The 21,783-nt window shown below is 33.6% G+C and overlaps 4 protein-coding genes and 1 long non-coding RNA gene across 7 annotated transcripts in view; 3 read left to right on the top strand and 2 right to left on the bottom strand.

Annotated features, from left to right (window-relative positions):
- The window catches only part of LOC119644620 (solute carrier family 41 member 2), a 34,113-nt gene extending 27,747 nt beyond the window's left edge, over positions 1-6,366 (top strand). Inside the window, exons 2-9 of one of the 2 annotated variants that reach the window (XM_038044247.1) lie at positions 554-873; positions 4,358-4,682; positions 4,751-4,897; positions 4,992-5,142; positions 5,208-5,413; positions 5,494-5,642; positions 5,746-5,952; positions 6,054-6,366. In XM_038044247.1, coding sequence (XP_037900175.1) covers positions 554-873; positions 4,358-4,682; positions 4,751-4,897; positions 4,992-5,142; positions 5,208-5,413; positions 5,494-5,642; positions 5,746-5,943 — 1,496 coding nt within the window. In that variant the 3' untranslated portion in view covers positions 5,944-5,952; positions 6,054-6,366. The remainder of the gene's footprint in view (positions 1-553; positions 874-4,357; positions 4,683-4,750; positions 4,898-4,991; positions 5,143-5,207; positions 5,414-5,493; positions 5,643-5,745; positions 5,953-6,053) is intronic. The other variant, XM_038044246.1, reaches the window with a different exon arrangement.
- Positions 6,367-8,244: 1,878 nt separating this feature from the next.
- Positions 8,245-10,363, bottom strand: LOC119640216. The gene is made up of 3 exons (XR_005247616.1): positions 10,160-10,363; positions 9,971-10,074; positions 8,245-9,396 (listed from the first exon to the last, which is right to left on the bottom strand). It is a non-coding gene; the product is annotated as an uncharacterized LOC119640216 (long non-coding RNA).
- Positions 10,364-10,793: 430 nt separating this feature from the next.
- Positions 10,794-17,615, top strand: LOC119637404 (histidine--tRNA ligase, cytoplasmic). Of its 2 annotated transcripts, none has more exons than XM_038033418.1 (6): positions 10,794-11,100; positions 15,252-15,464; positions 15,538-15,759; positions 15,817-16,023; positions 16,511-17,101; positions 17,189-17,612. In XM_038033418.1, the coding sequence occupies exons 1-6, from the start codon at positions 11,008-11,010 to the stop codon at positions 17,387-17,389; spliced, it is 1,527 nt and encodes a 508-aa protein (XP_037889346.1). In that variant the 5' UTR covers positions 10,794-11,007; the 3' UTR covers positions 17,390-17,612. The 2 variants fall into 2 exon arrangements, with proteins under 2 accessions (XP_037889346.1, XP_037889337.1); XM_038033409.1 differs by lacking the exon at positions 10,794-11,100 and adding an exon at positions 14,742-15,163 and having other exon boundaries at positions 17,189-17,615.
- LOC119637420 (rho-type GTPase-activating protein 1) overlaps positions 11,018-21,783 on the top strand; it is a 123,054-nt gene continuing 112,288 nt past the window's right edge. Inside the window, exons 1-2 of the mRNA XM_038033443.1 lie at positions 11,018-11,100; positions 17,755-18,083. Coding sequence (XP_037889371.1) covers positions 17,802-18,083 — 282 coding nt within the window. The 5' untranslated portion in view covers positions 11,018-11,100; positions 17,755-17,801. The remainder of the gene's footprint in view (positions 11,101-17,754; positions 18,084-21,783) is intronic.
- Positions 18,214-19,773, bottom strand: LOC119637412 (UV excision repair protein RAD23 homolog B-like). Its single transcript, XM_038033431.1, has 2 exons — positions 19,680-19,773; positions 18,214-19,610 (listed from the first exon to the last, which is right to left on the bottom strand). The coding sequence occupies exon 2, from the start codon at positions 19,489-19,491 to the stop codon at positions 18,346-18,348; it is 1,146 nt and encodes a 381-aa protein (XP_037889359.1). The 5' UTR covers positions 19,492-19,610; positions 19,680-19,773; the 3' UTR covers positions 18,214-18,345.

The following is a 21,783-nucleotide window of genomic DNA, read 5'->3' as shown; positions in this document are numbered from 1 at the left end:
ATGAATAACTGATAAATTGGCGTAGGATATTTAATAATGGACTGTGGCCCAGCTTAGTGTATTTACTTGTTTTAAATGCAAACGTATCTACGCGTGTTGGAAATTCTTCTTTAAGCCAAACAATTGTCAATGCGTTTGCGTACTTTTTTTTTTTTTTTTTTAATATTCGGGAATTTTGAATTGTTTTTGGTCACTTGTAGAACGGTAATCAACCATCGAATCAGATTGGTGAACATAATCCACTTAACGAGATGAAATCTAAAAATTATACTATATATGGATATCACTCTGACTCTAGATAATTATTAAATTAATTAACTAGAAGAGTTAACTCAGGTTTAAAAAGGTGTAAACACTTTAAACACTTTGTTTTATCTACTCGAATATGTACATAAAAGTGCACGCATGCCGAAGTAACTTTCATTAAAATTTGTAAAAATTACAAAATACTTTACTTATTTATCCGTTGCAAATATTATATAGACATATGTATGAAGGTGTGTATCTATATGTTTTCATTTTTAATCTTTTTATTTATACACAAATATTCAAGATACCGACAATGAAAAATTGTCCGGTCTACCACATTCGACAACCGGTTCATTAAGCTCTATCATCACGACGTCCATAGCATCCTCAGAACCAGATCCAGGCTCGGGCGGCAGTGGCGGCGGTGGTATCGGTGGTGGCCGTGGTGGTACAGATGCTTCCAATATTGCAGGCGTACCGGGCAATGTAGATGAAAAGTTAGCCCTAAATCGGCCAGGCCTCAAGCAAGAGAAATGGACAGCGATTCTACTACAAGTTTCTATTCCATTCTTTTTAGCAGGCATTGGTACAATCGGTGCTGGCATCATTTTAGGCCGAGTCGAAGTAAGTATCTACATATAAAATTAATTAATTAAATTACCACGTGTACAATACAACTAAAGTGATTGCTCATTGAGGAGTTACTTACACCCTTGGAATTCCACTTATGCCATTCAAAAGACACTGCAGCATAATTATGAAATATGTGCAATATTTTCTTGCATACACCGAAGATTTTGTTTTATTTTTTATTTATTTATTTTTTTTTTTTTTTTGATTTATCAAAAATTTATCAAACACGAAGAGGTATTTACATTACGAAGTACATACTTATCCGTGATAAGCTTAAATAGCATTCGGATGCTTTGTAAAGAAATTTGTTCGCAAATAATTTCTTATTACTTCACGATTTCTTGATTATATTAAGAAATCGTTTAAAGAGTTTATCGGAACTATTTCTGAATTTGCGGTTAATTTTTTTTCGTTTTCGAAAATCGTTGTTAGCATTGAAAATATAAACTTTTTCTTTCACATTAAAAATACGTAAACTAATTGAACTTTGCTCAGCGGTAAGACCCGGATTCGAGCCCAGGTCCAGTAAACCATAAATAGTGCTTTACTCTGGGCATGGCATGGCACACATAATGCCGATAGATATTCTCTTAAAATATCGTCACAAATTTCAGCTTTCAGTTAAGAGAGACTACCTGCTGACTGCTGACGGAAGAACAATTGCGTTCGACATGACAGTTGTTCGTTTATGTGTGTATACATATGCGTATATTTATTATAGAAATCATGAATCAAAAGGGGCTAAGAAAAATGAAAATTTCCGCTAATGGCCAGAATCGATCAGACGATCATACCGACATAGTTAAATGCATTCCAAATTTTCAACGGGCGATATACTTTATGGGGGTTTTGAAGTCTGTTTCGGCGAATTATGAAAATATTGTAAAAAACAATCAATTTTAATAGACTATAATGTTAGGTAGGACTGGGCAATTTCTTCCATTTTTGCAGAGGACAGCATCGCCCATAGAATATACGCTCAAATTTTTTTAGATATATTTGCTGCAGTTTATAAGGGATGAGCAAAAAACCTATTTTTTATTCCTTATGAGAAACAGAGGTGTTTTCAATTTATATGGTACAGTGTGGTGTCCTTCAATCGGTTTGGCCCATTTTCGGTACGAAACTGCGTGCAAAATTTTCCAATGTTTCTGCTAAATTTGAAGTTGATAGCTACTTGTTTGCGGTGAAGAGACCACATCAGACATTCTACAGACGGACAGACAGCCAGATGAACAAACGGACATGCTTAAGTCGATTCAAAATTTAATGCTGATCAAGAATATATTACACGCTATGGGGTCTCTGAAGTTGCCTACTGAACGTTGCAAACGTTTTGATAAAACCGATATACCGCTTATCGTTCGTTGCTGGGTATATAAAAAAATAAAATATAGCAAACAAAAAAAAAAAAAAAAAAAATCTCTTAATGGGTTAAAGCTGACTTCAAGAGTGGCTCGTGCAAATAAAATGGTTTCAGTCTTTCGCACATACGCATATACACATACATATACACGGTAATGACTCTTTTTACTTGTTATTGTTCATTAAGGCGTGTTATCATAAAAAAAAATGTAAATAAATAAATTATATTGGCCCTAAAAAACGACTCTTAGAATCTAATTAGTTTTATTCTTTTTTTATTATTATTAAAGATTCTTGACAGGCAATGAAAAAAATTTTCACGATGTGTCTGTATGTGACTGTCAGACAATTATTCCATATATATATATGTATACATATAGTTATCTGCAATCCCCCTATGCTTGCTGGCGTTTTGAGCATTGGATATATCTAATATATCACCTGATGTGGCATACATAAGAAACTTGCATCTGAAAATTCTATAACCGTAACCTTTATCTTAAAATAGAAAATACAAATTGTTGTTGTTGTTTAGCCCATGAGTAATAAGTAGTGAAGATCCAATGTTTTCACCTTTGAAACCGATCATGGCCTTTGACCGATATGGCGATCAAATTTCAATGCGAAATTGAAACTGTTTGCAAGAAGTCGCAGTATCCTTACCAAATTTGAAGACGATAGCTCCATTTGACAGCGCGACAGACGGACAGCATTAAATCAATTGAGAATTTGACGCTTTTTAAGAATGTATAGATGTATAGATGTAGATCTTTGGCACTTGTTTTCCAATTCCCTCGCATTACGGTGATGGATTTTATAAATGTGAAAACGTGATAACTAACTGTTCTTGTCTCTCTACAAGAACAAATATTAATTATTTGAAATAATAAAAACGAAACGCAATAAAAATTTTAATTAAAAAGCACCTAAGGGATGTACTTGAATAAATCATTTAATTGAAAAACGTTTGAGGGAAATATTATAGAAATTTAATTTAATTAATTTAATTAATTTGATTTGCTTACTTTTTTTCCAATTTTAGATAATAAGACATTTCAATACTCGACTTTTAATTTTTAATTTAAGAACAACAATTGTTTTTACTTTACTTACACACACCCTTCAACTCGATAAAATATGCTTCGTAAGCATTTAATTTAATGAAATTAAGACACTACGCAATAGACCAACATTTGAATACGTATTAAATTTTTAGGAAAATGATAAGGCGAGCCAGGAAGTCGTTGACAAAGAATCGAAAAGATATTAGTGGCGCACGTTATTGATAGAAGCGAAGCAAACCACAAAGCATAGCATAGCACTCAAAAAGTTCATAGCATGACATATAAATGTCGTCACTATTGACAAATCCATATGACTTTCAGATAGTACCAATATGCAAAAGGCTCTCGGCAACATTCTAAACTCTGTTCGTTTTCGAAACAACTTCTTTGCATTTTTCGTCTGTCTTTCGAGGAAAGAATTTTTGTGTTACACAAAACGAAGCGCAGCTGAACTAATAATGACGCTTTACGATATGAAATTTTGCATCTGTTTAGAATAAAAATAATTATTAATGATATTCGTGATGTTGATTGGTCTTTCAAGTTCTTGATGCCTCGATTATATGAGTTTTTTTTTTGATATCCTGTGCTGCTGTCAAATATTTTAGTTAACTTATATGATATGAATTTTCTGTCTGCCTTTTAGCCAACCACAATATATATATATATATATATGTACATTTTATAGAAGGAAAGAAAGATTTGTGCGCGTAAAAAGTGACAGTTTTTTTTTTTTAATTGCACTAACTCGACCGCGTTAGCAGTGTTTATAGGTATAACTAAATGGAAATTCTCTGATATGGGTAAACGGCTTCGATTGCGTATTGAAATTTTTCACACAAACATATCCATGTCGACGTCTGTACTTACTTTACAACGTGTACTTCCTGTCCTTTATTTTGTATATATATATATATATATATATATATATATATATATATATTTATATATATTCTGCATATTTGTATTTTACTATTTTATTATATTTAACGATTTCTTTTCTTTTTTTTTTTTTCCATTACCTTTGCGACGTATACTAATTATAGAAATGGCGAGTGTTTAATGTAATTACTGAACTTTTTATACTGGTGCCAGCATTACTAGGCTTGAAAGGCAATTTGGACATGTGTTTAGCCTCGCGTTTATCTACTCAGGTGAATTTGGGTAACATGTGCTCGCGGAAGGAAGTGATTGGCATGATTGTTGGCAATGTAGCGTTAGTGCAAGTGCAGGCAACCGTGGCGTCATTTTTAGTCTCATTATTTGCAATTTCGGTTGGCGCGATTATGAATGGTCCCCTTAGATTGGAGCACGTCATGCTGCTGACATCGTCGGCCATGTTTACTGCAACCTCGTCATGCTTCGTTTTAGGTTTGACACAATTTATCAAATTTAACTAAAGAGAATTATTTAAAGGCAAATTTCTCTCCTTTTCATAGATTTTGTGTTAGTGGCTGTGATATTATTATCTCAAAAGTACCGTTTAAATCCTGATAATATGGCGACACCGTTGGCTGCATCAATCGGCGACGTCGTTTCCATAAGTCTGCTGTCCTTCATAGCTTCAATACTATTTGATCACATTAGTAAGTGAATTGAAAATCAAAGACCACTCACTCACTGTATGCTATAAATTCATTATAATAAATTGAACAAAAAATTTGAATTATTTATATATAGAGATACATGGATTATGGGTAACATACGTCGTTTTAGCTTGTTATATGTTTCTATTGCCTCTATGGATAATTGTTGTATTGAAAAATAAATATACACGACCGATATTGAAGACCGGTTGGGTGCCAGTCCTCTCAGCTTTATGCATTAGTGGGTGCGCATTACTATCGCAATTATTTGAGTCGATAAATGTATTAAAGTTGATATTCTTTTTCATAGGCTCGGTGGTTTAGTGCTTGATGCCGCCGTAGAGATCTTTAATGGCTTTGTGGTTTTTCAGCCCATTATCAATGGCATCGGAGGTAATTTGGTATCGGTGCAAGCCAGCAAGATATCAACGATGTTGCATCAAACCTCGATTATTGGTATTATACCACCGCATACCAAAATTTTCGAGTACCCTTGGAGAGCTCTATTTAAAGGAGGTAAATTCATCAATTCTATCTTTTTTTTTGTTTTTTAAATTTTTTGAATTTTTTGTTTCTTTTTTTTTTTTTTATAACAGTGCCTTACGCTAATACGGCGCGTATTCTGATTGGTATGTCAATTCCAGGAAATATAATTTTTATATTCGTCGCCGATTACATACATATAGGTCAAACATCAATTACGTTAGCCTTTGTTCTTACGTACGTTGCGGCAAGCTTATTACAGGTAAGTAAAATAAAAGTCAAAGGTAAAAAATATTTCTTGTTTTTAACTCTTTCTTTTTCTTCTTCTTCTTTTTCATCTTCTTCTTCGTATATGTATATAACAGATAATGCTACTGCTATACATCGCTCATATAATAGTACATGCGATGTGGAAATGGAAAATAGATCCGGATAATTCTTCAATACCGTATTTAACTGCCTTAGGTGATTTACTAGGTTCAAGTTTTCTCGCATTGGCTTTTCTATTCCTCTTGTCCATAAACAGAGAATACGGAGCAGATCTTTTAAATGCGGCCAACTAATCGGCACAGGTTAGTCAGTTAGCCTTATATGTATTGGCGAGATTGATTGATACAAATCGTCGATTCCAATCTAATATATTTTTATACTTTTTCAATTATATCGTTTAAAGGTATGAAACGGTAATAAGACAAAGATTTGTGTGCGCCTTACGACATAGAATATATATATTACAGTGGGAAGCAAGAAAATGCACTATGGATGCTTTTCCTTATTTGCCATAACCAGTATCCCGTATCTCCATCATCCTCTTCAAATTAAATTATTATTCAAACGGATGTAGATTTAGTTCAAGAAAAAAGAAATTGTAGTAAAAATTGATATCAATTTGAAATTGTATGAACGAAAGATAGAGACAGACATTTATAAAAGAAGAAAAGCGAAAGTAATAAATTAAACAAAACAAAGTCGCATTAATAATTAATTATGAGTAGTATATATATATATATATATATATATATATATATATATCTACATGCTAAAAATATATCTAATAGGGAATATGTATGTATCTCTCTCTCTCTCTCTCTCTCTTTCTCTCACTCTCTCTAAATTGTAGGCGAAATTGTTTTAACTAATTAATTTTGCAATTTTCCCATTTTATATTATTCAAATTTCATTAACGGCTATTATGCGGTTCATGTTGCTTTAAAATTAAACAAGATTTACAGAAAAGAAAGACACCGTCAATATTTCAATAATTATAAAGTTTCTGTGGTTTAAAATAGTTCTCTGCTTCGATTATAAATACAATTTCGTTTTGCTATTCTTTCTTTATGTTATCTATGCGTATGTATGTTATGTTATGATATGTTGAAAAAATTAGTTTCTATGCTTTTTTTAATATGAATTTGCCGAGATCGTATTATGTCTCTCTCTCTTTCTTTTACAGTTTTGAACATGAAAAATCGCTATATATATATATATATATATATATATATATATATATATCTGTGTAACGATGAAAAAAAAATATATAAACTTCTTGAGCTAGCTGTGTATTTAATTAATAGAGTTCAACCAGTCTTTGTTCGAAGACTTTGTTTGTTTATTTACGTTACAATTTCATAAAATAAAATATTTTTTTTTTTTTTTTTTTTTTTAGTTTTGCCTGTTGATATTTTAAAGATATTTTTAATTCTAAATTTTAGCAAATATTTTAATTGAATTTAGCATAACTTATAATTTATTTAATAATTTTATCATTATCATATAAACATCTCAGATTTTTCGTTAATTAATCTTAGTTAGAACTAATTTACTTAAAATTATATATCTTTTACCACAAACCCAGATGTAATTTATATAATTGTGATCAACGGTATAAAATGATAAATAATATGTAAATTCAATGTAAATAAAGTTCATTAAACTTTCCTTTTTTTAGAAATAAGAAATCTATTGGTAATATATACATATCTCGACGAAATTTTTTTTTTGCGTACAAAAAACCTTTGTACATCTTGACATGACTTTTGCAGGAAAAATGATTGGGTTTCTTATACTCTCAGGCCATGGCGAGCGTTTTACGAATATAGGCAGAGCGTTGCAAAAAAAGTTACCGCAGTTAAAGGTACACGTCACAATGAACCATCATCACCGTACGCATCTCAGGAACTTTAGTTCGAAGCAGTATATCAATTCAATCAAATGGTGCGTCCATTTCTAAGCGCACTACTATTAATTTGGCTTGATGTAACGACTTCATTCCCAGATGATGTTAAGAATCACAATTTGGTTTTTTATACACCACACCATTTGTGTTGTGTACTGAGCTGGTGCAATGGATGTATGCAACGTTTAGAAGGACTTATGAGGATGCGAATTTTTTCCTCTTGTTTAGGAAAAATTCTTATCCATATTAATAATGCTGGATGCTAACGGATGACGACAGGTTTTATATCGAGCGTCAGATCACTCCGGAAGGAGGAAGTCACCTTCTTCTTCTCTATACTTTTGTTCGTTTGTTGCATCGTTTGTTGTTCTTCCCACCAGAATACCAAACTGTTTGCTATAAAAGAAAATGAATGGAAGGTGAAATATATTTTTCATAAGAATAACGTGTACAACTACAATTTGAAGTAAACTCACCTTCAGAATCACTTTCTGAATTGATTGAAACTTGTCTGTCTGTCTGTCTGTCCCGCTAGCTGACTTGTTTTCTTGTGTTCAATCTACAGGTCGCAGTTTCTCTAAATATTTTGATGAAATTTGGCACACCGATGTGTTTTGGTCCAAGGACGAACGCTATTAGAAATAATTTAAATAGGGGATCCTTTTTCAACCACTTTCCATATAAAGACTTATTTTGAAAAGTCGTTATATGAACAACTGTATTAAACGTGTAGGGTGCAGGGTATATATATATAAAGGTACGCCGCATCCCATTCATTGTTTTCAGCTGCATATATTCAGTTATGCAGTTATATACTACAATTAATTTTGAACCGATTTTTTGTGACAAACGGTTTAAATGCTACCATTCAGAGTTTTCTGGGAATCGTTTCACATGTATATGCAAATGTGAGTCTAATATATTCATTACTTTTGGCAAACACGTAACTACAAAAGTAACATTTTAATATATAGTTGACAATATATGTTTATATGTATATATGTGTGTGTACATATTGATGTTCAATTTCAGTAAACATATTAAGGTGTTAATAAAATTGAAATGCTCAGCCTTAAGCTGATCGAAGTTATCTAAATATTTAATGGTCACTTAGTAGTAAGACGACATTTTCCCTTAGGATATCTTTAGCATACAATGTGCGTTCGAAATGTAATAGTACTCTCAATACATATTTGAGATGAGGTGTCGGTTTATCGCTTTCAATATCAATTGAAATCGATGATAACTCCTAAATATAACGTTTTTATGGCTTTCGATATTGAACGCTATGAAAATCACATACATATTTAATGCAGTTAATAAACATAAAAATTAACTAATCCCGTTAACGGTATTATTATTATTATTATTATTATTATTAATTTAGCCTTAAAGCCCTAGGGATGAAGGCTATCCGCTTTAATGCTAACCTTGCTAACGACAAAAATTTAACAAGTAAGGTAATTACATTCGGTAGTGACCGAGTCTTTTATAATCGTCACCGCTATTCTAAGAAGAGATTAAAAAATAGAAAAAGAATTACATTTTCATACCCTATTATATTAGATGGGCGCGGCTCAGTTTTGACATTTCCATTTTCAGAATAAGATTGGAAATTTATATGATGCATGTGCTGTGCTTTATAAGAGACAAGCAAAAAACACCAAAAAACGCAGGCATAGGCTTGTAAACGTTCTTGTCGTGTCTTTTGATCGGTTCAAGTAATTTTCAAGTTCTTTTGCAAATTCGTAGGCGAATGTTCATTCCTAATTTGAAACTGGCCAGGTGTTTATGGACTCTACGGGGTTCTTCAAGATTGCTTCTACGCTTTATAAAGGCACTGAAAAAAATATTTTATAAATTTATGAATAATGAGCAAAGAACAAACTTTTCATTTTTTTGAGAAAACAGAGATTCTCTCTCAGGTTGCGTAGTAAAGTGAATGAAGTGATTAAAACGAATGCGTACATCAAAGTGAACTGTTGAACTTCTTATAAGCACTAATGTTCGTACGTTGTCTAATTTTCAACAGATTATTGCACATATATTGTAAGTAGTGCACACAATAAGAAGTCATGTTACCATATCATCTGATAAGAAAATTTTAGAAAATTAATGTAATCTTATGTAATTAACGTATACAATGATAAATGAATGTAAAAGCAAATAGTCTTTTTGATTGATTAGCGCAATAAAGGATTAAGAGAAGAAGAAGCGGGAAGCGGACTTCAATGACGCAGCTACACAAAGCGAAAGAATTCATTATACTTTTAGATTTGACAAATTACATATTAAAGCGAAAACTAAAGGTCTTTATAGCTTGCTCTTCATTTCTTATAAGCTAAGAGAGAGTTATAAAACAAAATTTCAAGCCATATAATATGAAAAAAATAAACGCAAATTAGATAAATAACTTTCAAATTTGAAAAGCGCTGTTAATCTTCGCCATGTCTTCATAACGCTCATCCTCTCCCAGTCATGGGATTATACGCGCCGTGTTATTGTGTGTGTCAATCTCCTATAATTACAATATTTGCTTGAAATATTGAAAGTTCATTTTGTAAGACTCCTAAACAAATAGAAGAGGACGTCTATGCGCATACCTTTTCACAGAAACTATCTTGGAACGATTTCCTTATAGAAACCGGCAACTTTTCGTCAGTCTTCGATTTTTGTTTACTTGCTCTGCTCCGTATTGAGAATTGTGCGAACCTTGAAACTTAAGGCTGCCTAGTTATAAGTGGTGGTAAAGACGTTGCTTAGAAGAATTAACATTAATCTCAATATATTCGGAACCACGTGGTAAAAATGAAAATAATTTCTCTAACTGTGAACTGCGTTTTGTTTTCTACTAACAGTCAGCAAACGTGTTAAACGAAATTAATTGTTTCGCTTTCTAAGCGTTCCCTTTCTAAAATTTATTCATAGTCACCCTGTCACAAAATGTAAATATTTCTAGTTGGGCGACTTTTGCCGACGGCGTTGCAATTAACATAGAGCATTACGTTCTCTCTGTAATTAGCATAGAGTATTACGTTCCCTCTGTAAATTAGCATAAAATTTAGCTACTGTTTTTAATCAAAACAAAACAGTAATACACACTATTATAACATTGCCACCATAAGATATTCTGCTAAAACTCAATATAATTTTTTTGCTTTTCTCCAATTAAAAAATTTTACTTCTGGCAACCCTCTGCTTTCTTAACATATGTCAAACGTGTCGCGAATCTCTTCTTTTTTTTTTTGAGTAATCGTCGTATTTTATCGTAGGTCGCCGCGTTGTGTATTTTTTTGCAGTGGAGTTTTTTAGTAGAAAAACATTTTCCTTTCTTAAATCGGGAGTTCTGAATTAAAAATAGAAACCTGCTTATACCGTTCTATTTCAAAAACATAATCTCGAAAATTGTAAATACACTCTTTCCGTATAGAATTTTTGTTGTTGCATAGGAATGAGTGAAACGCGTGAACAAATTTTGGAGGAAATTAAAATACAAGGTGATCTGGTTCGAAAATTAAAAGCAACCAAGGAACCCAAAGAAAAGGCAAGTAAATGTGGGAAATAAAAATATGCTCCAGCTTTGATAAAAAAAAAAAACTATTAGCCAATTTGGGTATTTCATATATGGAAGGGTATGCTGGGGAGTCTAAAAAATAACTAACCATTATAATTCATGAAATATATCCGTGCTTGTATATAATCATAATACATGAAATATGAAATTCGTAAATAAAATTTCATCATCCATGTAGATTTTAAGGTTTGCGAAAAGTTCATTTCACTTTTATTTATAACTTTGATTAGGCTTTCGATGTGTGTGATTCATTGTAGTATAAAGCAGTTAAAATATTTACATTCGTTATGTACTATATAAATTGCTTTGTCTTTTTTCATAAGCTCAGATATTTTTATGTATGCATTGAAAACTAATTGATTTTTGGCATTTGTTATGATAGTAATCTATTTAGTAGTAGTATCTTAAGTGCTTGAAGAAAAGAACTACGATTTGCCTTACTAACCCAACTACAAAACATAATTCCTTTTAACAATATGTGAGTAAATATTAAGTTGAGAACTGGCTTATTATAATTAGAAAAGACTTGTATCAAATTTTTGCGTGGAGGTCGCGGAAGTCAATCATTCAGTAAGCAGCAGCTTTCATATATGTATTTCTTCTTTCTGATAATAGGAAATTCTTCGTTATTTACTGTTGTAACAAGTTAGTAAAACAGCTGTTTGTAAAATTAAATTCATTTCTTTTATTTCCTTATGAACATTGCTTAAATAACTACTAACTTACGTTTCCATTCGGTTGTCCCTAGTTATTCAGGTGTTTTTTTTCTTTTTTTTTTTTTTTGGTTTTTATTAACTTCGTTTGGTTTGGAGGTTATGACAGATAGGGATGTTGAGATTTGAAGTATATTGATTTTTATACCCATCACCGAAGGATGAGGGGCATATTCATTTTATTAAAACGTTTGTTACGTTCCGAAGTACGCTTCGGAGACCCCACAAAGAATACATATACATTCTTGATGAGCATCAAATGCTGAATCCGTCTATATAATGTCTGTTGTAAGCATTCCCATGTATGCAAATGAGAAGCTAAGGAAATGAGACGAGGACACGCCCACGCCCAGTACTATGTAAAGTGAAGGCAAGACTGTTTTTCAATAGGAATAAAAAGTTGGTTTTTGCCAATTACTGATAAATTACAGCAGATAAATCTACAAATATTTGAATGAATATTTTATGGTCGATGTTGTAGTAGCATTGGCTACGCCTACCTAATATTATAATATATTAATATTTAATTTTTTTTTCAATACTTTTGTAACGCGCAGAAGCCAGCTCCAAAAATTCCATAAAGTGTATAAATTCTTGGCCAATCTCAAATTCGGAATGCACTTAATCATGTCCGCCCGCTCAATTGTCCATCTTTCCGCCTGTGCAACTGTATATTATCTGTGGTAAACATTTTAAGATATTCCCTACAAAGTTGCAAGAGAATTGGAGACGGACCCAAACTTTTCAAAGGACGCGTCTATAACACGCGAACACGGCTATGTAACAAAAACTGTGAACACTTTTCCTTTTCGTGTTTCTTGCTCGTTGCCCGTAAGGTACAACAGGTACGCCATATAAATTTCCATTTTTATTCTGAAAACCGGGGATACAATCGACCGCACCCACCCAATATTATAGAGTACGAAAATTTCATTACATTTCTATTTTTGTTTTTTTTTTAGAATCACGGCAATGGGTATAAAAAATTCAGTCACGACCTAACATGATTTTCTTCTTTGTTTATTTGCTTTTGCGATTTGAAAGACTGGGTATAGAACGGGAACTTCACTTACTTTGTAGTTATGAGTATTTTAGTAATAGAAATAGAATAAATATAATCGCTTTATAGGTAAATGCCTCCATAGAATGGATTAGTCAGTGCTGATCTGTCCGGCATTAATTGTCGTGAAATGTGACATAGAATGGAATGAAGTATTCACTTGATTGGCGTCAATAATCAGAGCAAAAGACGGATTGGTTTATATCTCGTAAATTATTTACGCCATATATCGTAATGTAATTTTACGGCAATCTATGCCCATTCCTTTGCTTTGCAAACATTTAGTAATGTTAGCGTATCCTGTTTGGGCGATAGGGATAAATGAATCGTAACGTGCACCTGCACACGAAAACACAATTTCCCAAATGCATGGCATGCACCCGAAATGAAGAACAACAACATATACACGTACAACCAACAACCAGTGGCTAATCAAGAACTAGATGTGGACCATTTGGGTCCTAGCTCTACCTTATAAACGTTTAATATATCCGTTATAGTCCCTGTGCGTAAACGTAGTCGGCAAATATACTGAAACCGGGAAAATTGCTTTAGTTCAGTGTCTCTTCCTTGGTGTGTTATGACGCGTTAGGTGACGGCATTAACGTGACGAGAACAGTAGAAAAAATTTTCAAATTATTTCTTCAATTGGACTTTTCAGAACATGATTGAGAGACTTGCTGAGAAGCATTTTTGAAATTGTTCACTAACATCAAGTGTGTTGCGGTGCACAGAGCAGCCAAAAATGCTCGAGATCGCACCAATTTTTACTATACTGACTGAACTCGGACCATGCATTTCTGTGTTCATCCTATGCAATAATTGCGTTGAGCGAAGTTGTATTGAGCATTTAACGAACGGTCGGCCGTTACTTGTTTATTTATAATGCGTACAGTTTCAGCAAGACAATCGATGTTTTGTACATACATATATATGTCTTTCCCGAAATCGCTTTGACGTTTTGTAGGCGAACTGTGCTCATGGTCCGGAAAAATATTTCTGACATCATATTTCGAGAATACCTTCAAGAGATCGTACGTTAGTGAGGAGAATGTGAGGAGATATTTATAGGTTTCGCGGTGGTTTCGGTTTCTTGTCTGCTGAGAGTAAATTACGTTAATTTTTTAATGCAATCTTTTAATAGTGGTTGGTGATCAGTAATCCCAACAAAGAAGCGATCGATTTGGAGGCTAGTACTAGCGGTAGGTTTAAGTTTTCCCCCGTTGTGAAACTATTCGACTCGGTAAACAGGGCGTAATAGGTCCATCGCTAATAAACTGATTTTCATCAACAATTTAATAACAAGATGACATATCATTATGAACTTGGGCCGGGGTCCTAAGGCTGGAAAAAGTTCAAGTTGAAAATGAAGTGAAGTAAGCTGTCCGTCCGCCATTCAATAGAATTTTCGTATATTCGTGCGCGATTCATGCAAGACCTAAGGCCAACTATAACCTTCGTACTTACTTTCAAAACATAAACACTAAAGTAATGCGTTCGACTAACTGCTAATTAGCTTAATAATTACTAAAAACTCCTTATAAAAAATTGCATATATTTTTAATGCTTTTTTCTCACTTCCATCACATATTATATTGCATTTATTTTACAGAATATGGTAAATTATTTAAAATAGTGTTGTGTGTGTTGTTTAACAAAAAAAAGAAAAAAGAAAGAGCAAGCAAAAAAAAAAATAAATGCAAAAAGAACTATGAAAAATTAATAAGAATTAAAAAAAAAAAAAAAAAAAAAAAAAAAAACTAATATGTAAAACTACGTTAATCCGCCAAAAATAAACCACTTCTCTAATCAGTCTCATTATTGTTGTCATTGATTAGGTATAAGGAAATACTAATAGAACTGAATATCAAATTTGTTTGTGTTCCATGGATTATATTGTTATTGTTTAAAGTTGAGTTCAATAATAAGCAAGCAAAAGGGAAAAGTATATGCAAAGAAAATGTTGAAAGAGTTAAATTTTTTCAAATTCATTATTCGGAATACATTTCTGCAAGAACAAAAACAACAACAGCAACAACGACAACGACATATTCATGTACTGATAACGTGGTGTAGTCCGTATCGTTTCAATCGTCGCCAATATGTGACAGCGAAATCCTGCAGCATTACGTTGCAGGATAACGGCAATAAGAGTGACAAGAACAAGAGCGATAATAATGATAATGATACTGATAGCAGAGGTGGTGTTAATGGTGGTGTTGGTTGTACAATAAAACATCGGCATCTGGAATTGGAAAAGGTTAGCACCGTAAATATTTTTAATATTTTTAATTATACGCATATTTAGAGTCATAATCTCTCCATTTGCATTTCTTTAACGCTTTCAGATCGATGAGGAAGTGTCGCGTTTATTGGCACTTAAAAATAAACTTGGCGAAGGACCCAGTCAAACGCAAAAATTCGTTTTGAAAACGCCGAAAGGCACGCGGGACTATGCACCAAAGCAAATGATGCTGCGTCAAAACGTGCTCGATAAGATTATAGCGGTTTTCAAAAAGCACGGGGGTGAAGCCATCGATACGCCGGTGTTCGAGTTAAAGGTATTTCGCACTGAGGAGAAGCGAAAAAACTGGGAAAATATTCATATTCATATTTTTGTAATTTGAATTTTAGGAAGTCTTGACAGGCAAATACGGCGAAGATTCGAAATTAATTTATGATTTAAAGGATCAAGGCGGTGAAATATTATCATTGCGTTATGACTTGACAGTACCGTTGGCTCGTTATTTAGCCATGAATAAGATCTCAAATATCAAACGCTATCACATTGCCAAAGTATATCGTCGAGATAATCCCGCAATGACGCGCGGCCGTTATCGGGAATTCTATCAATGCGTAAGCAATATAAGCGCATTTGCTAACTGCTCTTATTGTTATTTCCATTTTTCGTAGGATTTCGATATAGCCGGTTCGTACGATCCCATGCTAGCCGATTCTGAGTGCGTGAAAATTGTATCCGAAATTTTGGACACTCTGGCAATAGGTGACTATGTGATAAAACTCAATCATCGTCAATTGCTGGACGGCATGTTTGAAGCTTGCGGTGTACCAAACGATAAATTTCGTTCTATTTGCTCGGCCGTAGATAAATTGGACAAAGTAAGCATTTGTTTGTTTGTTTGTTTTTTTTTTTTTTTTTTTTTTTTTTTTGTTCATATTTTTATTAAGGGAAGCTCTTAATTGTAAATAATATGAGATCCCGAAATTAAAATTGCGAAAAGCTCACTTTTAAAATGAAGAATACGGAAGCGGAGTTAACAAAATAGGCAATCGCAAGGGACGCACATAGTGGGAATAAGTTCTAGGCATCTGAAACTCATCTCCATTAAATGCCTGAAACAATTTCACATAATTTTCATCGAAAAGATTCGAATTAAATTCACTCTGAGCATATATTTATATAGAAACGGTATCAAATAATGTGAAAAACAAGTAACAAGTGGCAGTAATCGAAAGATTTGTCCTTATCGAAAAAATTATTCAGTTTTTGTCAGTCGGTGTTTACTTTTCGAAGGAAATTTTCGCATTTAAAAGTTTCCATCTAACGATAGTAGAGGCATTTTAAAAACTTTGAATTTTTATGCAGTCGCCTTGGCCTGAGGTTCGAAAAGAGATGATTGAGGAGAAAGGCTTGTTACCCGATACTGCTGACAAAATCGGTGAATATGTGCGGCTAAGTGGTGATAGAGAATTGATTGAAAAACTTTTGGCGGACGAGCAACTGAAAAATATACCGTCTGCCGTCAAAGGCCTGAAGGACATGCATCTATTATTCAAATACTGCCACATTATGGGCCTTAGTGATAAAATCAATTTTGACTTGAGTTTGGCTCGTGGTCTCGATTATTACACTGGAGTGATTTACGAATGCGTGCTAAAAGCCGAACCGAAAATGTTAAACGGTTGTAGCGAAGAGCAAGGGACTGTTGGCTCTGTGGCAGGTGGTGGCCGTTATGATAATTTGGTCGGCATGTTTGATACCAAAGGTAAGCAAGTGCCTTGTGTAGGCGTGTCCATAGGCGTAGAACGTATCTTCTCGGTGCTGGAAGCCAAATATGCAGCAGACGGCATTAAGCAACGAACCAACGAAGTTGAAGTAATGGTGATGTCAGCACACAAAGGTTTACACGAGAAACGTTTAAGTATATTAAACGATTTGTGGAATCAAGGCATTAAGGTAAATCGTTATTACTGATAAAAGTATAAAGATCTTTTTTGCATTTTAACTACAATATATATTTTGTATATATACCTTTGTTCATAGGCCGAACACTTTTATAAACTAAATCCTAAGCTATTAAATCAGTTACAATACTGCGAGGAGAACCAAATACCATTAGCGGTAGTGCTTGGTGATTCCGAGTTGGAGAAGGGTAAAGTCAAACTACGTGAGATTAGCACGCGTAAAGAGGAAGACGTTCTCTTAGCAAATCTATCAGATGAAATAAAGAAACGTTTACACTGAATACCATTAAAATTCGAATAAAACTCGCACTTGCTTTACATAAATTATTAATTACTAAATATTTATTACAAATGGAAAAACAAAAAAGAGAGAGAGAAAAAAGTAAAAATAACGAAGATAAGCAGAATCTTGGCTTTTACGAAATCATACCAAAACCCATAAACATTCTCGTAAAATGTCATATAATTTTGTTGTCATCATCAATAAACTCAAACAATTTAATAGCAATTTTGATGCAAAAATATGAACGTGTGTTTCATTCATGTAAAAATCTAAATAATATATTTGCCGTGTGTATTGTAAACAACATCCAATATCTTGCTAAATTTTATAGTGTCTATTTGCTTATTTCTCTATCGTTACAGTTGTATGGTACTATTATTTTTGGATTAATTGTTGTGAAGTGTAAACAATGCCCGAACTGATTATGTATACAAATGCAGTGAGTAATAGTCGACTCTTGGCTCCTATTAAAACGCCGAAGAGTCGTGCCAAACCTTTAACCCGCCGGAGGAGAATTAAAAAGTCTTCTACGAACTCGTCGGCCTCCTCTAGTGCCGATACTTCGATATACGAATTACAATCATGTAATACTAGTAACAACGAGAACACAACAATTAACGAACATCGATCTACCTACGATGTATTAAAATATTTTAGTTTAGGAATTGAAGATCTAGCAAATATATCGAAGGTAAGAGGAGAAAGAGATTTGTTTTTTTTTTTTTTTTTTTTTTTTTTTTTTTTAAATACAATTTTTGTTTTTAATTGAATTGTTTTTTTATCGGATAATCGAATCAATAGTAATTATCATTATTATTATTATACATATCTAAGCAGCAGCAACAGCAACAAATTATTAGGGTTATTAGTGTTGAATCTCTTATATACTGTATTGTGTTTTTAAACATTCTTCACTACTATGCTCTGAAGTTGCTGTGATTGGTATGAACATATTAATCTTCCATATGTCGACATAAGAAATCAGCGGTCTGCTCTTCATTCCTCTCGCACGCTATATAGGCTTGCAAAACTATCTGTCGCGGGAAACCCAAAGCTACCAAGCGTTCAATAGCATTGCTTTCTTCTTCAGTTAGGGAGATTTCTTGTGCTTCATGACCTTCAGACGGTACTTCTTCGCTACCCTCATCTTCCGGCTCGTTAAGCATGGCGACAAAGTCATCTTGATGCTCGCGTATAATGCTTAACAACACTGGATTTGTTTCTCCAATGCGTGCCAAGACACTACTCAATAATTCGGGGCGCTGACGTATAACGCGACGCATTTGTATAAAACGTGGGTCTTCACGTAAAAAATTAAGAGGGCTACCAGCGCCGCCACCGCCACCACCACCACCACCGCCGCTACCAATGCCAGCTACAGTTACGCCGCTAACTGGATTGACATCCGGCTGAATTGTTGGAAGTGGTGGCAATGCTTCAGGAAAATCGGGAATACCTTCAATCAAGTATTCGATAGCGCGATCTGGATTATTGAAACTGGCCAACAAAGCGCGGCGCACATCTGCCTCAGCATAACCCATACTCATGATTTCTTGAACTAGACTTTCGCTAGCGGCTGCTGTGGGTGAGAAATCCATTGCTTCAAGAATATTACGATGTTGAGGATTTTGTTGCAGTTCTTGATCTAATGCCAGAGGTTGTGTTTCGGTTGCGGCCGGTGTGGCTGCAGGCGGTGCAGCTGCCTGGGCAGCCGGGGGTGGCGTTTTGGCCTTTTCCTGACGTTTCGGCTCTTCAGTCTTCTTTATGGTTTCAGCTGCCGCAGAGGGGCTGGCACGTGTTTGTTCGCTTGGTTTTGCAGTTTTAATTGCCGCTACTTCTTCTTTTGCTGCTGCCGATGGCGGTGCCTTTTTGGCCATCACCACCAAAAATTTTCGCTCATCAATGCTATATGTTTTTAATGCGTTGTCATTGTCCAATACGCGTCCGGCATAGATAAGTTGTTGCAATTCTGGCTGAACACCTACTTCCGGTAATTTATGCAAATGGGATTTCAAATCCCATACTGTACGTGTGTCATCAAATTCAACATAGAATGTTTTTTGATCCAACGTTTTTATGGTTAACTTCATCTTGACCATCTATTAATATTGTTCGCTTACGTTATTGATCTTTTTTTCCTTTTGCGATTAAATTGTTCCAAGTAAAACCAACACGCTTTTTGCTGCACCGTTAAAGGCAAACTCTTTGAATTATTTATCTGAAATTTTCAAAGAACGACTCTTTAAAAAAGTATTGACGTAAATTTAAAAATTTCACAAATTATTACAAATTTTTTGCAGGATTTTTCTGATACTTTTCACAAAAACGAGTGCAACGCAAAGAGGACGATGTGTCAGCATTTGTATTAAGACATATGTTTTTGACAGCTCCTCTATGTGTTCGTTTTTACGTTGTTTGCATGACATTTCACTAAAATGGCCACAATTATCGAATATTATATGCCATCCGTGTACACGATTACCGAGTGTGAAGCATGCGGTAATTGATATTCATTATGCATTACACAGCCACAAAACAATTTCACTTTTAACAGTTATTTAAACATTGTATTTTTAATTTTGTAGTGTATGAAAATATGGAAAATTAATGTAAATTTCTTATAAATAGTAAAATTACGCCACCTGTTGTCATATTATTGCTATAACGATGACTTTTTCAAAGCAATTAACTCATGATCTAGAGCTTTATGCTTACTTATAACTGGAAATTTAAGCCGACGTGTATATATAAAATGGAAAATAATTTTGTGTGCGTAAGCAATGCTGGGTTACACGTTACAATTACAATTGTTTTAACGTAGCTACTGCGCTCACTATATTGCTTACATTTATATTATTTTACTTTGTATTTAATAACACTTTTTTTGTTATTATAAAGCAGAGAAATACCTGTAATCATCGGGTTTTGCTTTTAATGTTAATTAATGCTTTTGTATTAGTTTGTAAGTTCTATTCTTACTTTACTGTTTGCCCCAATAACCACAAGGTAAATTAGAAAATGACTCTTTCGAAATTTACGTGGTGCTGCCATCTGTAGTTAAGTAGTATTTTGTAATTAGTATGGATTTTAACACAAATTCAGTTAGAGTTCACTGCCAACAGTATGGAATGAAATTTGCTTAAAAATGTGTTACCAACTATGGTATTTTAATGCGTTTGTTAATATTTTAAGCAATGGACAATTTTGCCTTTTTTTTTTTTTTAAAAGCATATGCAGTTGATGCGTGTTAATTGGAAGAAAAGGCGGCTTTACTAATTTCAACATACGGATATCAGAACGTTTGTAAGTTCTTTCTTATCTAGCTATGAATTTTATTTACAAAAAACAATAATAAAATTAAAACAAACGCTGACTGTTTGAAGATTCCATTCAAGTCGAGTGTATAAACAACTTATTTTAAATTATTAGACGTTGTATATATATAAATAAATATTTCTCTGTGTGTCATATTGCTTGCTTTATGGTATGAGCTAATGAGTAATAATTAAAAATTTGATGTAAATAATGGAAAAATATACAAAGTTCGAGGGATTTGTCGCAAGCTTAATTCCCTGCATATCTTCCTATACTTAAATGGTCAACGCAAGTTTCTCTCACTCAATTCAGGTAACGTCTGGGGCCCCCAAGCTAGCCAACTTCGCCCCTTTTTATTCGGATTGTGTATTAATGATCTTCTAAGGGCTATTTTAAAGTCGAAAATATTCGTATACGCAGATAACGTTAAACATTCTTTACCGTTTCAGGCTCGACAGTTACCCTTTAGTCTAATTTAAATAAGGGAAATAAGTACTAAAATAGGAATAGGCCTTTAATTTTGTTGTCTTTAAACTTAAGTAAGTGTACGCTGTTAACCCTCTCAAGATGTGTCCATGTATATTGAGAAATTTACAGGTGAAGCGATTTCATTTGATCTTCATATTTAGACAAGGAATTTGATGATCCATACATTTTCAATAGACGGGCGCGTCTTACTCTCGAATATGGCTGCGTCGGATCGTCCCCTTATTGTAGAGTACACTTTGAGTATACCAAATCTATATATAAGTAATTCTTATTGTTTGCACTTAGGGGGTTCGGTTGGCAAATCTCTCTCCCTCTGTCTCTCCCTCCTTATGTCAATCTCTTAATATTGATCGATCTATCAGTTGTATGATTATTGATTGATGATAAAATTCTCTTTCAAATAAATAAATACATTTCTTTTTCGTTCCGGCTTTCTTAAGTTGCCAAGTTGCTTAGTTACGTAGTACAAATTAGTTGTCTTGTACATATCGTATCATACTTAAATAAGTTAAGCCTTTCAATGTAACTTAAAAAGGAAGCGGGTTAAGCGAACCTTTGTCATTGTTTGTTATTGTAGCAGTTCACAA

Source organism: Glossina fuscipes, unplaced genomic scaffold, assembly GCF_014805625.2.
Source record: "Glossina fuscipes isolate IAEA_lab_2018 unplaced genomic scaffold, Yale_Gfus_2 0, whole genome shotgun sequence".
Taxonomy (NCBI): domain Eukaryota; kingdom Metazoa; phylum Arthropoda; class Insecta; order Diptera; family Glossinidae; genus Glossina; species Glossina fuscipes.
This window is presented reverse-complemented; position numbering and strand designations above follow the sequence as displayed.